General features: G+C 56.8%; 1 protein-coding gene across 2 annotated transcripts in view; it reads left to right on the top strand.

Moving 5' to 3' along the window:
* MID2 (midline 2) overlaps window positions 1–20178 on the top strand; it is a 103880-nt gene that overhangs the window by 53843 nt on the left and 29859 nt on the right. For both annotated transcript variants that reach the window (XM_054213828.1, XM_054213829.1), the window contains exon 3: window positions 17082–17177. In XM_054213828.1, coding sequence (XP_054069803.1) covers window positions 17082–17177 — 96 coding nt within the window. The remainder of the gene's footprint in view (window positions 1–17081; window positions 17178–20178) is intronic.

The raw sequence follows: 20178 nt of genomic DNA, 5'->3' as shown, positions 1-20178 counted from the left end.
GTGTTGCAGACCCAGGGAAGGGTGTTGCAGCCCCAGGGCGGGCAGCTCCTGCCCCACCGTAGCTGTAGGACAGCCCTTCTCTCACTATGGGATGGGGCTTTGCCATTGGTTTCTCACTGAGCAGTTCCCCTTGGCGTGAACCTGCCGCTCTCCCCGTCCTTGGTCATCGCACCAAGTGCCCGTGACCCTTCCCGCGCCGTCCTCCCCCCGAACCCTCCTCCCGCCATCCCCCAGCATTCGCGCCCTTCCAGCAGGGACCCACCCGATGTTCCTCCCGTACCAGCCTCTGCCCAGCTCCCGGCTGGAGGAACTGGCAGGAATCGGCGTGGGGCATGGCGCTGGGTGCCGGTGGGCAGAAGTGCGGCGGCGACGCAGACACTAAAAGCCACCGGGGCAAGGAGGGGGAGAGACCAAATAAATGCACAAGGTGGGACTGACAGGCCATCCCGAGGACAAGCCATTTGCAGGTATAATTTATGCATTTCATTGCCGATTAATATTTTAGATTAGAATCATGTTCTGTGGTGTTTTGGGTTAGTAAAGCTAAACTCTGGGTCGTGGTCGTAACACGAGTCAAGCTCCCCTTGAATTGATTTCTCCCCCGTCATTTGTCCTCGACCTCTGATGCTGTATCTTTCTGATCTCGGCAGAATTCAATATGTTTTCTGCAATAATTTGAAATGCAGGAACTTTAGCTTCACTTTCAAGCTAATTTTGTATTTGTAATTCAAAACATAGCTCCCCGGTGTTTAGGCGTGAATTCTATTTCTAATTCATTTTATGCATTTCGTATTCAGTTTTGGAAGAGCTGAATCTAAATATTGATAGGCAGGCCAGGCAGCGAGGAGAAGTGGGTATAGCAGGTACCTTCCTTGCAATTTTTCATTACTTTTTGCTCGAATTTTGCTAATTTGGTTTGGGAGGTGTGATAGAAATTGAATGAAGCAATTAGCGAATCTTTGATAAAACCGTTATCTGTCTGGTGAAAATCACAAAGCGTCTTTTTTATTGTTGAATGGAAACCAGATGTTCCTCGGAAATGTACGAATCTTCCATGAATTTCTCTCTAGTGCTTTCCTAAACTTTCTGTTAAGTGAGTACTCTTTGAATTTCATCTCTTCATTTCTGCAACAGAAGCTTGATTGTTTATTAAGTGCGAATACGAATTTGCGTAAACGATGTGCCGGATCACAAATTTCCTTTTAGCAGCCTCGGGTTGGGTGTTTTAAGCTCTTCAGATGCTGTCGTTCATTTGGAAAGGCCGTCAGACCTCCCAGAGCTCGAGCCATGTGCCGAGCCTCGGCGTTGCAAGTGGCACGGGGTGGTTCCGGAGCTCCCGGGGCTGCAGCAGACGGTCACTTCGGCTGCCAGACCGTGCTTAAACTGCTGGCGAGAGCGGATGCAGTCCGCTCTGATCTCACACACGTACTTATTACAGCTGTCACTGAGGAGGGAGTCGCCGGCGCTGTGCTGTTTATCACTCAGTCACAACAATGAAATGGGTGTACTGGTAACCTCCCCCCACATAACCGTACTCTCCGGTTTCGAGAGAGCAAATGCAAGCGAGCTTTTGACTAATGAAGCTTTCTTGGTTGTGAATCGCATGGAGAGCTCCAGAGGTGAGGGGCGAAGGGCGTCTTCAGTCAGAGCAGCTCAGGGAATGGCCAGCAGAGCGTCGGAGCCTTTCGGTAGAACCCCGGTGGGTCCTCGGCAGGGACATGCTCCAGGCTGAGCCCGGGGAGGGACAGTGGGATGGCAGGGGGGGAGGAGGAAGGAGGAGGGTCTCAGGGAGGGAGCAGCCCGAGAGGTGGAGCTGGGTCTCTGATTTGGAGCTTCAGTTCTCCAAGTTTTTTAAAAAGTTCTTAATTTATCACAATATTACTGCTCTAACAACCCATACCACTGCTTTTTTTGTTTGTTTGTTTGTCGAGGGCACGTTTTTCCTATTGCTCGTAATTCCCATTAGGACTTATAGAATAGAATCATATCATAGAATCATTTAGGTTGGAAAAGACCCTTGGGATCATCGAGTCCAACCATCAACTCCACTCTACAAAGTTCTCCCTTACACCATATCCCTTAACACCACATCTAAACGAGTCTTAAACACACCCAGGGATGGTGACTCCACCACCTCCCTGGGCAGCCTATTCCAAAGGCTTTGGAATAGCCTATTTTCCAAAGGCAGCCTATTCCAAGACTTCCTACATCTTCTGTTAAAACTTCCGCATCTTCCACGATGGCTCTGCTTTTCATTACGGTTCTGTTTCCCGGCTGGTCCGTTACAGGTCTGGGCGCTGTAGGAGCAGCCTCCTGGGGGATGCTGAGCCCAGGCCTTTGGTCCTGCCCACGCCTCCGGCCAACCGAAGCCATTGGGGTCCCCCTTCGCTGGCCACGTTTGTCCCTTTGTAGACTTCCTACAGCTCCTCCTAACATCTTCTCCACACGTTGTTCCTCCTCATAGTCCAAATTCATTTTAGTGTTTCATGTTAATGTTTCAAAAATGAAGACGTTTATGGTCTTTATTTTTTTCCTTAGGAAACCTTAATGTCAAAAATGTTTGTTGATGCTCTTTTAGTTAGCTTGTCCTCTTCTGTCTTTAATAATTAATCCCAAACATTATCCGTGGCACTTAGTCTCCTGCTATTCCGACCCTCCCCGTGTGTCTCAGATCAGCATTTGTCTGGCTTTTTTTCCTGGAAACCCCATCTGTGCAGGAGACTCTCGCGTACCTGTAGGAATATTTTTAAGGGCTCTTCATAGCCCTACCACGCTCTGCAGCAAGAGCAGTTACCGTAATTGCACTGTCCTTAGCCAGCCCGTGAAGACTCACGTTCGCTGGCGCTGGTCTCCACCCACCCTCCCTTCCCTTCCTTTTCGGGGCAACTTTTGTGTGGTTCTTTGTCTTTGCCTACCACGTGTACATGTAAATCCTTCAAAGGACACATCTTCTGTTCCACCAGCCGACTATTCCACGAGGATATACATATTTATGGGAGTGAAGCTGTGTTGTCTATCTTTTATACTTTGAAAGGAGTTTTGTTCGCTTTTGGCTTCAAAGACAGCGGTACCCTGGTGCTGGGAGCTGCAGCCCCCTCCTGCTCCGTGTCCGACAGCCCTTCCTCAGCCAGGGAACTGAGCCGCGGTTTTCTCACAGGCTCATCCCGTTCGTGCATCGGTGTTCGCTTTCTCCTTTTGTCGTTCCTTTGCATTCGGAAGGGGTCCTCCAGCTGCACTCTGGTTCCTAACCCTTCCTCCATGTCCGAGGCTGCCAGTCCGCGTCACAGGCTGTGGTTTGTTGCAAGCCCTGTGAAGTCCCTGCTGTCCCAGGGCTGCGTGTGTAACCTCTGCCGGGCCGTCACCCGCTGCCGGCTGGGATTCTCCCCGTCCAGCTCATGAGATGCTGCTGGTGTAGCTCCAGGCGTGGGACCAGGGAAGCCCACCCCACCGGGGTCTCACAGACCCTCGGAGATGTAGCACGCCCTGCAAAGCGGGATTGGGTCACCTCAAGTGTCTTTAAAACACTGAGTGTCGCGGGAGGGAATCTGCATTGCTGCCCGCGCGCAAATCCTCCCTCTCCCATGCGGGATCTGCTGCAGTGTCCCCAGGAGCTGGAAGGGGCTTGTTCCCTTGCAGCCTCCAGGGAGTTTTCGAGAAAAATCATCACGCTGTTGCTTTTCTGGTTAAATGAAGCCAGTTTTCTAGCAAGCTGTCGGGTTTGTCATCTTACCCGCTGCGTGAGCAGGCAGGGAGGGCGCAGGCGCTTGCTGCGGCCATGGGCTTCAGTGCCCGGAGTCAGGGCGAGCTGGAACAGAGAGACCCATGGTAAATCACTTGATTTTGAAGGTTCCCACCCTTTTCCTAGTGAAGTATTTTTCAGGGGTATTTCCCTAACTGTGACTTTTTAAGAAGGAGGAAGAACTTTGAAATGGCCTTAGATTTTCCCAGTTTTGAATAGTTTTGGATGGGTTTGCTCTTCCCAGCCTGGAGTTGCATGTGCTGGAGATGCTGGCATCCGAGCTGATCCGTCGGATGTCCTTTCTCATTGGAGGAGAGAGAGGTGCTGCTGAAGCACAGTTCGCCCTACTCCTTTTCGATGTCTCACGTCAGGAGACTGGTCCTTTATTTATGATTTCTGCTGCTCGCCGCTAAAAATTTGGGAAGCCCAAACGCTTTGTGCAGCTGTAGAGGGTATGTTATGACTGCCCAAGTCCGGTTACTTCATTCCCACCCTTCCCCCCTGCTAGCGCGGGTCAAAATTGAAATAAAAATTTCATTTCAGTCTATGGAAAACATTTGGTTTGGCCAAACCTGCGGCTTCGCTCTGGTCTCAGGCACGCTGTCCCTGCACACTGTTGCAGGGAGGGCTTTCGGCATCGCTGCCGTGGCCGCCTGCGCTTTCTGCCACAATGACCCGAAAGGATGATAAATTTAGCCAACCCCAATGAAAACAAAGAGCTGCAGAAAGCGTCAGAAAGGCCTCAGAGTCCCCAGTGCTCAGCCAAGTCTGACGACCCCTCTCTGAGCTGTGAACGGGCGCTTGGCCGGGGCTCGGGGCCGCCCTCCTGAAGAGGTGGGCAGGGGACAGGTGGCCGGCGGGGACCAGCCCCGCAGCCGTGGCCGCGCCGAGGCCGGCGATGGCTCTGGGGGGTGCTCGGGTCCGGAGCCACTAGTGCGGCGTGGGAGGGACAGAAACCCGAAAGGACTGCGGGCCGAAGAACGAGGGCTGAAGGAGCAGGTGGACATCTACGGTGTCTTCTTTCTTTTTTTGTCCCCTCCTCAGTTTTCGTGGTTTTGTAAGTGCGGCAAAAGAGAATAGTTGTTAACGGCGTATTTTTCCAAGAGCTGGGGTTTCTCAGTGAAGCAGGGATGCAGGCGGTGCACAGCTCCCGTGGGCACAGCAGAGCTGGTTCCAGAGCTGCTCCCGAGATGAGCCCTGGGGATGTCTGGGGCTGGCGTGGGTGGCCCGTGGCTGGCAGGACAGCGGGGGCCACCGCCAGCCCCGGCTCCCACAGCGGGTCTGAGATGGGGACGGTGGGGAGGTTCGTTCCCTTCCACCCCCTGGGACCTGCAGCTGCCCGTGGCACCTCCAGCAGAGTGTCGGAAACCAGCCTGGCCAGACCTCTGGTACTGGTTTGGAAGAAGGCACGAATTACTCCCTAGAGGAAAATTCCTGGAAAAGGCATTCCTCGGAGCAGTGGAAATCTTTTCCTTTCGCTCTGTCTTTTGAAAGGAATAAATAAAAGTAGTGGAAGAGAAACAAATAGGCCCGGGATTCACCGTAGCTTGGGAATTTTTACATCAAATGTAGGAAATTTAATAAGATGTCTGAAAATCACATTCTTTTAAGCTGGAAAGCACGCAGCCTGAACCAGGGAGTGCTGTCTCAGAGTATTTAAATAGGACAGCTCAAACAAGCAGATAATGGTTAGATGGCTTCAGGAGTAAAAACTGGCTTGTCACAGTCAGGATGAATTTAATAAAATATTTAAACAATTTTCAACACCGCTGCAATGATACAGAAAACCGTGGTAATATCCAATAGTGGAAGAATTGCTCTGAAAAGATTAAAGGATGTAAACACTGAAGGACCTAAATAAGCCGTGTGCATTTCTGCCGTAGTTTTGCAGAAGTGTTCGTTGGGCGAGCTCTGTGGTGCCTCGTTAGCTCCTTGTTGTATCTGGGAGGTTTTAGGCTGGAATATGGTCCAACCTGGAATGTAACCTGCGCTCTCGGACCTTGCTGGGCACTGGGGTCCCTTGGGTCACCTTGTCCTCCAGGCTCCTCTCCGTGGTCGGGGTCCCAGGAGCAGAGGCTACCGCGGGTGCGGGGGCCGGACTGGCTGCGCCGGGGCCAAAGGTCTGGCTGTTCCTCGGGTTTCTCTGGTCCTCCAGGCTGGGGGGTCCCCGGAGCACACCCCGGACACAGAGCCATGCGCGCTGCTGGGGGCTTGCTGCTGCCCCGGCATTGTGTCCAGCCCGCGCCCCAGCCGCTCCTCCCTTCATAGCTGATGTGGAAGTGAAAAGCTTTTTGGTATCGCCCATAACTGTCTGCTGATTTCTTGGTTTATTTGTAACTAACTTGTGAATGTTTTGGGGGTCTGTCACACTGCCGAGCTCGGGTGGCCGGGGAGGAGCCCGGTCTGAGCTGAGATCACCCCCCAAGGGCAGCATCCTGCCAGGACCCCCTTATTGTCCGGAGAGAGGAGCAAGTGCTCCAGGGCGGCTCCGCTGCCCTCTGCCAGCTGTGAACCTCGGGGACAAGCCGCGTCTTCTGGGCATCGTTTCTGGTGAGCGCAGGGGGAACTGGGCGACCAGCACAGACGCAGATGGACCTTTGGGTAGGTGAACGCTGCTCTGCATCCTCTGCCCGTCCTACCCACCCAGGCAGACGTAGCGGAGGGCTGGCTGCGGAAGCAGGTTGCCATTGTGTCTTCCTTGGCTGTCTAATCTCCTGCAGGCCCTGTGTCCCTCTGGCCGGCAGGCAGCAGTTATCCCACCACGGGGTCAGCCTTGGGCAGCCGGGTAACGGAGAGATGCTGTGGTGCTTCCACATCCATCGGGCAGCCATGTGCCTCGGTGTGTGCCCGCTGACAGACGGAGGACTTGGAGTCTTGGAGGTGAGCTGGCAGCCATCCCTGCCCCTACGTAGCCTGGAAGCAGATGTCATAACAAGATCTGTCCCAAGATCATAGAATCATAAAATAGTTTGGGTTGGAAGGGACCTTTAAAGGCCATCTAGTCCAACCCCCTGCCCTGGGCAGGGACATCTTCAACTCAATCAGGTTGCTCAGAGCCCCGTCCAACCTGGCCTTGAACCCCTCCAGGGATGGGGCAGCCACAGCTTCTCTGGGCAACCTGGGCCAGGGGCTCACCCCCCTCACAGCCAAGAGTTTCTTCCCAATATCTCACCTCAATCTCCCCTCTGTCAGTGGAAAACCCTTCCCCCTCGTCCCATGGCTCCCCTCCCTGCTCCAGAGTCCCTCCCCAGCTTTCCTGGAGCCCCTTTAGGGACTGGCAGGGGCTGGAAGGTCTCCGCGGAGCCTTCTCTTCTCCAGGCTGAACCCCCCCAGCTCTCTCAGCCTGTCCCCACAGCAGAGGGGCTCCAGCCCTCCCAGCAGCTCCGGGGGCTTCTCCGGCCCCACTCCAACAAGTCCCTGTCTTTCCTGTGCTGAGGCCCCAGCACTGGGTGCCGTACTCGGATGTGTCAGTCAGTGATGAAGGATGCGGAAGAGACACCACCCAAAAAGCTGCTGTGCTGTGCCCTGCGCTGACTTGTCGCTGGGAGGAAGGGAACCAGCCTCTGCTGGAGGTTTATTTCGTGGAAGCTGAGCTCTCCTTTGGGCAGCTCCTGGTTTTCTCCTCCAGCTCCCAGGACGTGGCACAGGCAAGCCCAGGAGCTGCGGGAGCGTGCTGTGCTTCGGCCGGCTTTCCCCTCCCTGCGCTGCGGTCGGGTGGAATTACTGCTGGAGCCCTCGCACCCTGTGATCCGCTGTGGCTTGGGATGACTTAGGAGCAGGTCTAGTCACCCTGTAACAAGAGGGGGGGGATCAGCTGGCTGGTTCTCGTCCTTTTTCTTGTTTTACGCAGGAAAACAGAACAAGGTGGCTTGCCAGGGAACAGCTCGTTCCTTGAGCGCTGCGCTTGTGTGGATGAGCTCCAGCAGCAAAGGTTGTCCGTCACCAGTGAGCCGTTCCTCCTCGGCGGCGAGGAGGACGACTCGTGCCAAGGACTTGCATGTGTTAGGGCTCTTACAGGGTCTTTGCCTGAAGGAATATTTTCGGAAGCAAAGCCCCTGTTTATGTGAAGTAGCGCAGTTACAGAAAAAGCAAACAGGGGAAGTGTAAGTCCTCGAGATGCACGCTAAGCAACCAGACGGCACAACTTGCCAAAACAATGCTTCAGACCGAATCTGCAACTAATCAGCAGCTTTGGAGAAACGACAACATTAAACTATTTCATGTGATTATTTTCCCTCCTTGGAACTGTGTGGGACAGCTTTGATTTATAAGAGGATTAGTGCATTCTCCCCACCCCATTCCTCAGGTTGCCTGTCTGTAGAGCAGAAACATTTTGTCATTTTTGGGGGGAAATTGGGCCGAAGAACGAGTTTCTGGGAAGAGGTGAGTGTGACCCTGGGTTGCTCCCACTGACGGGCAGTGAGTTTTATCCATGGCCATTTTTTACCTCTCATTTCTTTAGTTGAGAAACCAGATGTACCTTAAGAAGACAAAAGCTCTGCGTGTGTTCGTGTGTGTTGGTGGAAGTTGAAGTCTCCACTGTGGTTGAGGATGTGCTTTGGTTGTGTCCCCGTGGTACGCGAGGGTGTGTGCGGGGATGGAGAGATGCTCACGAGCGGTTCCAGAGCCGGCAGCAGTAAAATCATGCAGAGGTCCAGCAGTTCGCCACGTTTGGAGGAATGAGCTCTAGGAGAAGTGTGGTGGGCTTCAGAAAGATGTGTAGGTGCCATTACGTTAGGTGGATGTTCATGGGAGGTGCTGTCCCCCTTGGTGGACAAGGACTGTCACCGGCAGAGGGAGGAAAGGGGCCCTGACAAAGCCACAGCGCCTTGGAGGAAAGGTCCAGGAGGTGCTTTGGAGCCTGCAAACCTTTGTAGCAGGATATCCTGGGTCATGGCAGTGTTAAGGTTGCTTTTCCAGGAAGTTCCAGCCCCAAAAGCTGTGAAAGGTGGCTGCGATCCTGCCAGCGGACGTGTCCCACCCCCTGGGGGGAGGTCGGTGGGGAGAGGGTACGGTGGGTGCCTTGCCACCGGGGAAGGCAGGGAGGAGGACGGCGGAGCCAGGTGAGAGCAGCTCGCTCATGCCTTGGCAGCCCTGGCCCCGTCCCGAGCACGTCTGCTCTGCACCTCGGTACGGTGCCTGGGGGCAGGTCCTGAGCAGGAGACCCGGCGCCAGGGTTGTGCTGGATGCGTTACCCCCTGCGGCCCCGGGTCACCTCGCATGGGGAGTGGGGGTGCTGTAGCCCTGCCAGGCTGCGGGGCTGGGTTAACAACAGGCAAGGAAAATGCTCCTTTAATTCATGACGGGTCTTTCACCGTGAGCACGCACCCCCTGGCAGCACCAGCTGGGGACGGGGCAAGTGCTGGCCGTCGCCGGCAACCCCCTGAAAATCAAAGGTGCCTTTTGTAGCATCAGCCCCCCAGCCGGCAGCGCGTGGCCTTGCCGGGAGGATGAGATGGGCTTGCGGAAGCAGGGGCTGTTATAACCTTGGAGGAGGTGAGGTGCCGGGCGGCTGCGCAGGGCAGTGGCCGCAGGACGGGGCTTTCCCTGCGCGTTGTCGCGCTGTCGGGGCACCGGGGCTGCTCCAGCGGCACCAACGAACCTCCTCACACAAAGCTGACCCAGGGGAGCGAAAATACGACATGTCCTTTCATTTTAAGGGCCTCTTCACACCGACTGTGGGGTTTTCCACCGTCTCGGTGGTCATGAGCTGCGTCTGTGCAAATGGAGTGGGTCTGCTCCGGCCCCCCCTCGCTAGCGATGCCGGTCCGGTTCCCATCCTCCCGCCCATCCTGCCAAAAAGCAGAGCTCATCTGAAGCCGCGGGAGGAGAGGAATTTCCTGAGGAGGATAAACAAGCCATTCTCATTGCCATGTCTTTGCTGCTGCAGGGAAGGCACTCCCTACCTAGGAGCCCCTAAGGAGGGCTCTGTCGTTAGTGGCCATGGGCCAGCGACGGGGCAGCGGGGGCACCTGGGCAGAGCATGGGGAGGAGCCCTGGCCGCTCCTCTTGCTTTCCTCCAGTCCCTTGGCATGAGGAGAGATGGCTCCTGCCGTCATGTCTTCATTATCAACTCCGTCGCCCTTCGGCGTCGAATCTCTCACCCTAACGAAGCAATCTGCTCTTCGTGCTTCGCAGTCTCCGGGTAACTCAGGCTGCTGTGCCCGCGCCGCTGGACCCTTCCTTTCACCTCCAGGCGAGGCACCTGCAGGGGGGCAGAAGCTGGTGGGGCAGGTACAGGGGGTGACGCCGGGGCACGTGGAGCTCGGCAGGGCCTGCCCTGGGCTCCTGCCTGCCGCAGGGCAGGGACAGGGTGGCAGCGGGTGGGGAGCATCCGCAGATATTGCGGCTGCGGCGCTTTGGGGTCGACGGCCTGAGGTGTCTGCAGCCTGGCACCCACCGCAGGGGGACACAGGCTCTCGGCCAGGCCAGGGGAGCCTCGGAGATGCTCGTCTCCCGTAGGCTGAGGGCTCCCTGCAGCCAGGCACTGGGCACTGAGTGGAAGAGCTTGGTCAGTCGCGACAGATGTTTTTCCCGTATCCTTTCTATTAGGGAAGCACGACAAGTCGGAAACATGTTGCTTTTTGGATAAGCACATCCGTGGGCAGAAAACTCTCCTCCCTGCCCAGGAGCACCGCGTTGCTCTGCTCAGCCCCTTCCTGCGGGCTGCGCACCCTTCCCACCCCTCCAGCTGCTGGTGCCCGGCGCGGGGCTGGTCGCAGGGGCTGCAGTCTCCGGACCGGCCGAGCTGCTGATGCTGCTCTGAGGCTCCGCCAGGCGTGCGGCCGCGTGCCTGCTGCACGTGTTGGGCACGGAGCGCTTCCCTTCCTACCAGCGGGGCGAGGGAATTTGGGCTCTAATGAAGGCTTGTGCCTTGATGTGGAGCCAGGTCCTGGGGGAGCTGCCGAGAAAATCACCTGAGCAGTAAAAACCGCAGCAATTATGTGAAGGGTAAAAAAATCTTACTGTCTCCTTAGGTGATGGGTTTGGAGGAGTCTGGGTGCCTCCCCTTGGAGGAAATGCGTTTCTCATGTAGAGAGCCCCCTGGCAGGCTTGTGTGAGGAAGCCATGGCTTGAGAGGGGCAGGAGCGTCCCGGGGGGTCCCTGCCAGCGCAGGCTCCAGCCCCATGTGCCCGGGAGATCCCCTGTGGCTGCGCAGCACCGGTGTGAGCAGGCGGAGGGCCGCCCCTTTGCTTGCACACTCAATGGGTTGTATTTAGCTGGTGGCCGGCTGGGACGTACCCTGCTCTGGAGACATCAGGACACACGACTGCCCGATGGGCGCTTTCCCCAGCGCACATCTGAGCTGCCATTCCCTGTCCCTCCTTCAGCCGTGGACTCGCATCCTCAGTGGCGAGAAGCTGTAGTTGTCACAAGCCAGCGGCCAAGGCAGGGCTTGTCACATGCTGCTGGAGACAACCCCCAGGGGCTGGCACAGCTGCCGGCAAGAGCCCAGCGCCGGGCACTGTCTGGCCAGGAGCTTTGGAGACCTGGTGGGGAAACAAGGCAACTCAAACCCTCATGGGCCAGCGTGTCGTTTCCTCGTCCTTTGCAGGGACGGAGGGATTGGGAGCCCCAGGGATGTGCCAGGGGATGCAGGAGCCACGCACGAGCCCTTCGGCAGAGCTGCCCTGGGAAGGAGCAGTAAATAGCATGTTGCTGGTTAAAGAGAGTTCTGCACAGGTTCTCATTAGGCTGGGTTTGGGACCTGCCAGTAACTAAGGGGTAGAGCTGCTGGGACCCTGTGATGGTGTTGCCGGGGGGTGGATGTGGGGGTCCGTGCAAAGCCGGCCAGTGTGGGGAGGGGCTGTGTTACCACCCCGGGGTGTTTTGTTATCTCTCATGAGGCGAGAGAGAAGAGAAGTTTGCTCCCCGTAACCAGACAAGTTCAAGCCGAGCTGGTTACCTTGGTCCAATAGAATGTGCTCCAGAAGAGCCAATAAGACGCAAATCCAGGATGTGCTCATTAAGCAGCGGCACAACAAACAGCTGCAAATTTTGCATTCAGTTAGCCCTGCTGACTGGGCGTTTCTCTTCTCCTCTCCTATGAGGACAGACTGAGAGAGTTGGGCTTGTTCAGCCTGGAGAAAAGAAGGCTCTGAGGAGACCTTCTAGTGGCCTACCAGTATCTTAAGGGGGCCTACAAGAAAGCTGGGGAGGGACTTTTTAGGATGTCGGGTAATGGTAGGACTAGGGGGAATGGATCAAATGTAGAGATGGGTCCATTCAGACTGGACATTAGGAAGAAGTTCTTCACCATGAGGGTGGTGAGACACTGGAACAAGTTGCCCAGGGAGGTTGTGGAAGCCCCATCCCTGGAGGGGTTCAAGGCCAGGCTGGACGGGGCTCTGAGCAGCCTGGTCTATGGGAGATGTCCCTGCCCAGGGCAGGGTGGTTGGAACTAGATGATCTTTAAGGTCCCTTCCAACCCTGACAATTCTACGATTCTATGATTCCATGATTCTTTTATTTTCCTCTCCTAAATTTGAATTCCCGAGGAGACACTAGGTACAGGGTGTGCTAACGCCGGCCGTGGTAAGGCCATGTGGAGGAGCACACGTGGCTGGTCCTGCACCCATGTCCCCGCACAGCCCCGCTGGGCTCCGGGCCCGTTCCCTCCTCCTTTATCTGACTGCGCCTGGGGACGAGGGGGTCTGGGGACACGGGGGTCTGGGGACGTGGGGGTCTGGAGGTGGCCGACTGGTGGGAGAGCTGTCAGCACTGCTTTGCCTGGTCAGGGTTCCTGCTCTGGACTCTCTTCAGCACAATTAGAAACAGCATCAGAACCTCGCCGTAACAAATCGCTTGATTTTCTAGGTCAGCTCTGCCGGTTAGGGTGACAGCAGGCACCAAAAGCTGGCAGTTTATTTCAGCCTTTACTCAGTGTGTTTTGCTCCAAAGCGACTTAAAATGCATTAGTGTCAGAAGGCGGGAGCTGCTCAGCAGCTCAGTTGTGTCTTTCTGTCACTTGTCCTATTGTCTGGGGAAATTCTTGTCGCACAGGCAGGCAGCTGACTTGCTTCCCATATTTTCCCCCGGATTTTTTTTTTTTTTTGCTGGGGTCTGGGAATTGATTATGAACATCATCTCAGAGGGACGTGTGGGAAACAGCGGGTGGGCCCCGTGCTCAGTCCTGTGGCCACCCATGGGGGAGATGGGAGCAGGAGCATCCTCCGGCAGAGGAGCGGTGCCGGGGCTCTGGACCCGCGGTGCCCGTGGCCGGGAGCCTGGTCTGCGCGGTGCTCGCCAGCGCCTGGGCTTTCCGTTTGGCAGCGCGGAGACGGTTGTTGTAATGGAGCAGGGAGGATGCGGCACAGCCACCCTGTCACCCTCCCTCCCCAAAACGCGCCTCGGTGGGGCAGACGGGGTCGGGATGGATCCTGCTGGGAGCTGGCCACTGCTCCCGAGGAGACGCCGTGCCGGTGATCCCGGGACAAGTCGCGCCAGTGCCCCTCGTCCCCACGGAGCCAGTGGGTACCTGGGGCAGCAGCTCAGGGCAAAGCAGCATTTTGGCCAGGAGCAGGGGCAGCGGGTGGGTTTCCCATGGCTCCAGCAGCGTTGCAGCTACAGGATGCCATCAAGAACTTTGGTTTTTGGTTTTAAAATCTGACCAGCTGCCGCAGGAGCGATCGTGGAGACTCCGGATACCCTGGGAGAGGTACTGGTGGCATCTGGCTTTCCTGTGCTGCTCCAGATTGGGCAGAGAGCAGCCAGCCGCGACCCTTCCCCGTGCCGGGAGACCTGAGGGCACATCCCCAGCCGCGAGGGCTTGGCCCCGCATCCGCAGCCCGGCAGAAATCCCGCGGGTGCCCTTCCCTGCATCGCTCTGATGATGCTGGTGAAGGGTGGTGGGACACATTCCCCTGCCCCAGTGGTCGGGGCCGGCCATCGGGCGTGCGGGGAGGCATTTCGCAGCTGGTTTGACTTCGTCGCGTGTGTTTACGCGTGCACATGTGGTTTGTGTTTGTGGTACGTGGAGGGAGCAGGGCCGGGACCTGCGTCTTTTATTGAAAACAATTATAAATGAATGAGGGCAGTGAAAAACACCCTAAATAAATCACTGAAAATAAACACTCTCCAGTTTTGGCTGCCGTTGCATGAAGATGACTGTGGAAAGCCGGTCCTGTAGTACGGCAGAGCCACACGACACCCTCTGTGAGGATGGTGTGGGGCTGAGCCCCCGCACCCATCCCAGCAGCACCGCGGCAAGTGAGCATCGGCACAGAGCAGCAGCAGCAGCAGCCCCCCGTGCCACCGGCAGCCTCTGCACTCCCGTGTCTGAGGCTTTCCAGGGCACTCCAGAGGCTCCCACCCCACGCCCAGGGGGTCCCACTGGAGAAGACCCCAGGCTCGCGTGGCTCCAAGCCCATGGGGATCGGTCCCCCGTCGACTCGACAAGAGCCGGTCCGTGCGATGCTCCCGGCGGCTCGGTGGGGACCCTTCCCTGCTGGGGCCTCAAAGGCCGCTCTGCTCCCGTCTCCCAGCTGTTAAAGCCATGAGGCTGACGGTGTTTCCCAGTGCAGACCAGCTTCCAGGCCGGTGGGTGGGGACCCGCCATGGAGCGCGGTCCCAGCTGTGCCGGGAGCGCAGGATGTGGTCCTGCCGGCTGCGGGCAGGGCCGTGTTAGACAAAGCACAGCAGACCCGGAGGAAGCCTAATATTTATAATTCCTAAAGTTGTCTTGAACCCCCAACCCTGATGCTATCTTCAAACAGGAATAGAGAAATCCATATTTAGCTCAACTGCCTGTTTGACATTTGGAAAAAAAGGAGAATCGAGCAGTTGTTGCTCGTTGTGCACATAACTAAATAAAGCATGAGCATCAGTGCCTGCACATCCGTGCCGCCTTATTCAGCTCCCTCGGTTGGGTGCCAGTGTATTTATTGAGGATCTGGTGAGCTGCGGGTGAATGGGGTGCAGGCGCTGAGCTGCTGGGGGGGGTTGGTGCTGAGGGGGCACTTTGCGAACGGCGCGGCCGCAGCGGGCACAGGCTGGGAAGGGCTCGGCTGCTTTCCCACGGGGGCCGTGTCCCTGCACTCGCCCTCTCCGGTCCCGCCGTCCCGAGTTTCCATCCCCCGGGACCCGGCCCCTTCGTCTCACCGAGCGCCAGTGACTTTTGCTCAAGGACGTGGTGGTGGTTCCTTTTTATCTCTCTTCTCCTGTCTCTTGACAATTGTAGAGAAATCAAATATTCTGTGTTTCTGGCCAGAAGGGGAATGTTTGGGGAACTTATGAGCAGGTTATAATGCAATTAAAAAACAACCCCTATAATTGCTGTAATTTATGTATACCTACAAAATAACCAGCTGGTGTAATCAAAGCCTCTAGTATATTTTATTTGTTTCAGCAAATCAAACAGAAGGAAATGGTTCCATCTGCATTCTCACGAGCTGCACAAGGGCTTGCAGCAGCCGGAGGCGCCTCGCTGAGGAGCCCCACGACAGCAGGAGCAGCGAGGGAGGGTGCTGGCTGCTCGAGCCGGCATCAATTCCAGCAAACCACCGCCGGCTGCTCCAGCATCGCTGCCGTATCCCAGCTTAACGCAGGGATGAGGGCTCCGGGGCAGGTTTTGGGTACGTGGATGGGTGGGGGAAGAGCGATGCTGTCCCCTGGAAAACTCGGGATGCTGCAGATGTGCTTTGGACTCCTGGGCTTCAAAGCGAGTATCCCAAGCTCATCTCCCCCCCTTCCCTCCCTGCCCCCCGTCAACAGCCCTCCAACATTAAAGCAGATCGGCTGCAATTTCAAAGCTGCGACTTCAGCGCAGCCGAGTTGGTGATGAGGAAGGTAATTAGCAAGTTAAATGTTCAATGCTTTAGTCAAATTATATTTAATAATATTGAGCTATAAGGAAAGAAGGTGGCAGGAACTGTTAGCAGCTGGCTTTTTCATTATCGATAGAGTGTCGTCGTGCAAAGCGCTTTCCGCTTAATGAAGGCACCCTGGGTTTTATTTCATTTTTCAAGCCTGTTTCTGTGTTCTGCTTCCCCTGCCGTTGGCTAGCAATTTGCAGCATTGCAAACGAGCTCGGAGTATTTTAGGAGTCAGTGGTTTTCCAGGAATGAATGCTTTGCCTGTGCTTCATGACTATCATTCAAGTTCTCTTGGCTAACTAGCCCCCAAATTATCCGTGCGTGCAGCGAAAGGCCGTGTTTATGGGTCTGCTGGAGTCTTGATGAAAGCCTCGGACTGCAGTTCCTAGCCGAGGATGAATAAAACGCCACAGGGATCCTCTCCCAGCCCTGAAGTTTAAAATATTAATAGGATATCATTTTCCCGACAAGCGTTGCAACAGGTAGTGAGCACTTTGTTATAAAACATTTCCTCTTAGTGGAGCCACGTATTTTAATGGAAATGCAGTGTCACTTAAATTATTGATATCCAAAAAAATGCGAGTCCACTGTGTGGCCACAGATATCGAGATCTTTTCAGACGGGCTCTTCTGGCTCCCGTTCCGCTCCCTGCAGCCTGTGGGCGCCGGAGGGGGGAGAGCGGGGATGGAAAATAGCAGCGGGTCGTCCGGAGCGGGCAGGATTCCTGGCTGCCCGCCGGAGCAGAATGGCTCTTTGTACCCCCATAAGAAGGTGGGGGGTGGTGGGAGGTGTTGGCGGCGGTGGGCAGCCCGGCGGGAGCCCGGGAGGGCTTTGTCCCCACGCAGGGCAAGCTGTCCCCAGGGCTCGGTCTGGAGCTGCCGCCGTGCTCTGCCTCTTGTGCCTGCGATGCGGCAGCAGAGACGGATTGCGAAGGAGAGAAATCCCTCTCTGGTGGTGCAACAGGCTCTTGTTTGGATTCCTTGCCATGTGCAAACCAAAACCGATGATGAAAATAGCCTTGCTGGCTTCTTCCCTGGTGGAAACGTGGGGAGCAGCACATTTCTTCTCTCCCACCTTGTCTGAGGGTTCGGCAGCAGGGAGTGGTTTGAGGACAGTTTTGAGAAACTTTGATACTGCTGATGTTTCTCCGGCTGCCCGTAAAATTTTCCAGGGGACGCAGGAAAAACTCAGCTTTGCTGCAGGAACATGGCCCACCCCGGCTTCTCAAACCATCTCCAAAGGGGCAACGAAGGGCAGGCACCCACGCTGTCACCGCTGGCTGGTGACCTCCTCGGGGACACCGTGGTGCCAAGCTCGGTGGCTTCCCTGTCTTGGGCCGAGCACTCACAGAATCGCCGGCGTGGGCAGGAGCTGCCAGGAGCAGCCTTTCCCAAAGTTACTCAAGTTGTGGCTCCCTCAGGTGGCGTGTTGGGCGGCAGATGGCCTCGCTGGGGGAGCGGGGACAGTCCTCCGCCTTTGCTGATCTTTCTGTTTTTTCTCTTTCTCCTCCCCCATTTCTGGACTTGCAGCAAACCCTGGAGACGAATCTCACCAACCTGGTTAAACGCAACAGCGAACTGGAGAACCAGATGGCCAAGCTGATACAGATCTGCCAGCAAGTGGAGGTTGGTGAGAGCAATGGGGGGACAGGCGGGCGATGGGGAAGGCGGTTGGGAAGCTCCCGGCTCGAGTGACGGGATGTGTGGCATTGCTCCCAAGTCCTCTCCCCGGGGACTGCCCTGGGAGCAGAGATGAGCGTGGTGGGAAGCAGGGATGAGTGTGGTGGGAAGCAGGGATGAGCGAGATGGGAAGCATCGCTGGCGTCGAGGGGCTGGCGTGAGGCTGAATTGTTTCGCAGAGTTTAGCCCCCAATGACGGTGACGCAGGGACAGTTCCCAGGGGTCTGTAGGGTCTGGGGGAGAAGAGGACATGACTGGGAGGAGACCCAGACTGCTGGGCTGGCTCGGGGAGGCAGGACCCAGCTGCTCTGGGCACAGGGGACAAGGGGGTGCTTGTGGTTCAAGCGTGGGTGACACCGAGCCTGTGACCACTGCTCGGCCTGCAGGGAGCGGGGAGCGGAGTCATAGAATCACAGAAAGATTTGGGTCGGAAGACCCATTAAAGCCCACCCAGTGGCACCCCCTGCCCTGGGCAGGGACACCTCCCACCAGCCCAGGTTGCTCCAAGCCCCGTCCAACCTGGCCTTGAACCCCTCCAGGGATGGGGCAGCCACAGCTTCTCTGGGCAACCTGGGCCAGGGGCTCACCGCCCTCACAGCAGAGTTTCTTCCCCAGATCTCATCTCAGTCTCCCCCCTTTCAGTGGAAAACCCTTCCCCCTCGTCCCATGGCTCCCCTCCCTGCTCCAGAGTCCCTCCCCATCTCCCCCTCCCCTCGCTGCCGCCTGCACTCCGGTGCGGTTTTGCCGGCAGCTCCCGTTCCCTTTGGTGCCCGGGTGGGATCTGCTGGGGCCGATCCCCCCAAGCCCTGGCTGCAGCCGGGGGCATTAGGGAGCGTTTGCTGGGCACGCTGGGCGTGCTGCGGCCTGCGCCCGGCCTTCAAGGGCTGGGGATCTCCAGCTGCGCTCCCAGCAGCAACGAACCCTTTTGGCCGTGGTGCTCCGTGCTTCAAATTCCCTGTGAAACCCTCTTGCACCTCCTCTTTCTTGTCTGGGGGTGCCTAAAGCAAACTAGCTAATATTTGCCAAGCGCTTGGATCTCAAAGTGCCGAGCGCTCCGGGAAAGCCCGTCAGGACGTGGCTAGCTGTGCCAGAGCAGGACCGGCCGTCCTCGCCGCCGGCACGAGGGAGTCGTGGTCACGTCACCGCAGCTTGTGTCAAAACTGCGTCTGCCCAGGCCGGCGCGGGAGCTCTCACAGGGTCCTTCTCAGCCGCAGGGTGCTTGTGCTGTGTTCATTATCTTTTAAGCCTTTCCTCTTGGGAAGGAGAGGGTGAGATCCCACCGTGCTGGGGTGGGTCGAGCAAAAGTCCTCCCCGCAGCCCGACAGAGGGGATGGGGGGGAGCCACAGGTGTCTGCCAGGGCTGGCGAGGAACCAGTGTAACATCCCCGCGGCTGCGTGAGCACTTAGTGGGTGGGCTGTGCTCCCACCCGGGGGTGTTTGGGCTGTAGAGATCCCCATCCCAGGAGCTGGAGGTGAGGGGGGCCAGAGGCACGGGCAGCGATGCTGGGAACACCTGGGTGAGCAGTGGGTTTGCGGCAAGTCTTCGTGCTGGAGGAGGATGTGCCTGTGTCTTCTGCAGGGCTTGGGTGAACCAGGGCTGGTCATGAGGACTCTTCCCAAGGGAATAAAGGGGGGGTCAGGTGTGACTGGGGGAGGCCCGTTGGGGGTCAGGTCCTTTGCACGATAGGGCACCCAGAGCAATGCTGATGAGGCTGAGCCTGCTGATGAAGTCAAGGCTCATTTGAGTCTCTCTCTCCTCCTGAGCACTTTGGCATATCCTTACTTGTCCTATTAGCACAAAAGTGTTTTTCTGACCTTTGCTGTACAAGGAGGATTTCTAGGCATTGCCTCCAGCCTCTGTATTCCCATTTTGCTGTGTAATTTGCTGCTACCCAGGGCAGAAGCTCTGGGAGAGCCTCTCTCATCCTGTGCGGTTCCCCAGGTGGAGCCATGCTCTGCTCTTCTTCCAGTGCTCTGAGGAGAGAGGACAGGGTCGTTTTGGCTGTCTCTGGGCTATAATCCCACTTCTGTATCCCAGGGCCGTGGCTGCAGTTTTCACACGCGTGTCTCCCGTGTAGTCTTTGAGCCATCCCACCTCCGACCCCCCGGGCAGGCAGCTGCCGTTCCTCGGGACGGCACAGTGCCCTGCGCTGCTCCCCGCCGCTCCTCGCCCTGCTCCGTAAAGCTGTTTTCCTCATCTCTCTCATTCATTCTCACTTAGAGCCGGCCTCACCCTGCGGCAGGGTAGGCAGTGACTTGTCCCCAGCCCCTCGGTGCAGAGGGGACGTCGTCTCCATCCTCGCAGCTTCCCCTTGCAGGGCAAGGCTGGTCCCGGCCTTTCTCCCGGTCTGCAGAGGCTGGATTCTTCCTCGCTTTCCTTCCTCCTCCCAAACACCCGCACGCTGCCTCCCTGCATCCTTCCTGCTGTCGGAGATGGCGATTGCGATCTCCCCGCCCGAGCCCCTCTGTCTGCAGAACGGCAGCGCTGGGGCTTAAGCCAGCAGCAAGTGGGAAGGGCTTTGTAGAGGGATTACAGAAAGCGCGGGAGGAAGAGATCACCTTTAATCCTGCTGCAGAAAGGCACTCTGCTGACCTTGCTGCTTTGACCACTTGATCTATAAAACTCTTTGTGTTCCCGGTGCGCAATCAGGCGTCTTTTGTTTGCGTGGCGAGGGCAGTGTTTGTGCGAGCGGTGCCAGCAGCCTGACGCTGCCTCTTGGCCGCGGCTCCGGAGTCAGGAGTTCAGCGGCGACGCACTCCCTGGAAAACATGCAAGAGGAAGAAGGCAGTTAATGCCTTACTGTTGTTTCAGAGTGCACATACCAATTAATAGCAAATTAATTTGCGGCTTTGTTTACCGAAGTGATACATGGTGAGAAACTGTCACAATTAGTTTCTTCTTAATGGGCTATTGATTTTTTTGGTTGCTAAATTGAGCAGTGGTTCC

This window comes from Rissa tridactyla, chromosome 9 (genome assembly GCF_028500815.1).
Source record: "Rissa tridactyla isolate bRisTri1 chromosome 9, bRisTri1.patW.cur.20221130, whole genome shotgun sequence".
Lineage (NCBI taxonomy): Eukaryota > Metazoa > Chordata > Aves > Charadriiformes > Laridae > Rissa > Rissa tridactyla.
The sequence above is the reverse complement of the archived record's forward strand: the minus strand, read 5'-3'. Positions and strand labels throughout refer to the sequence as shown.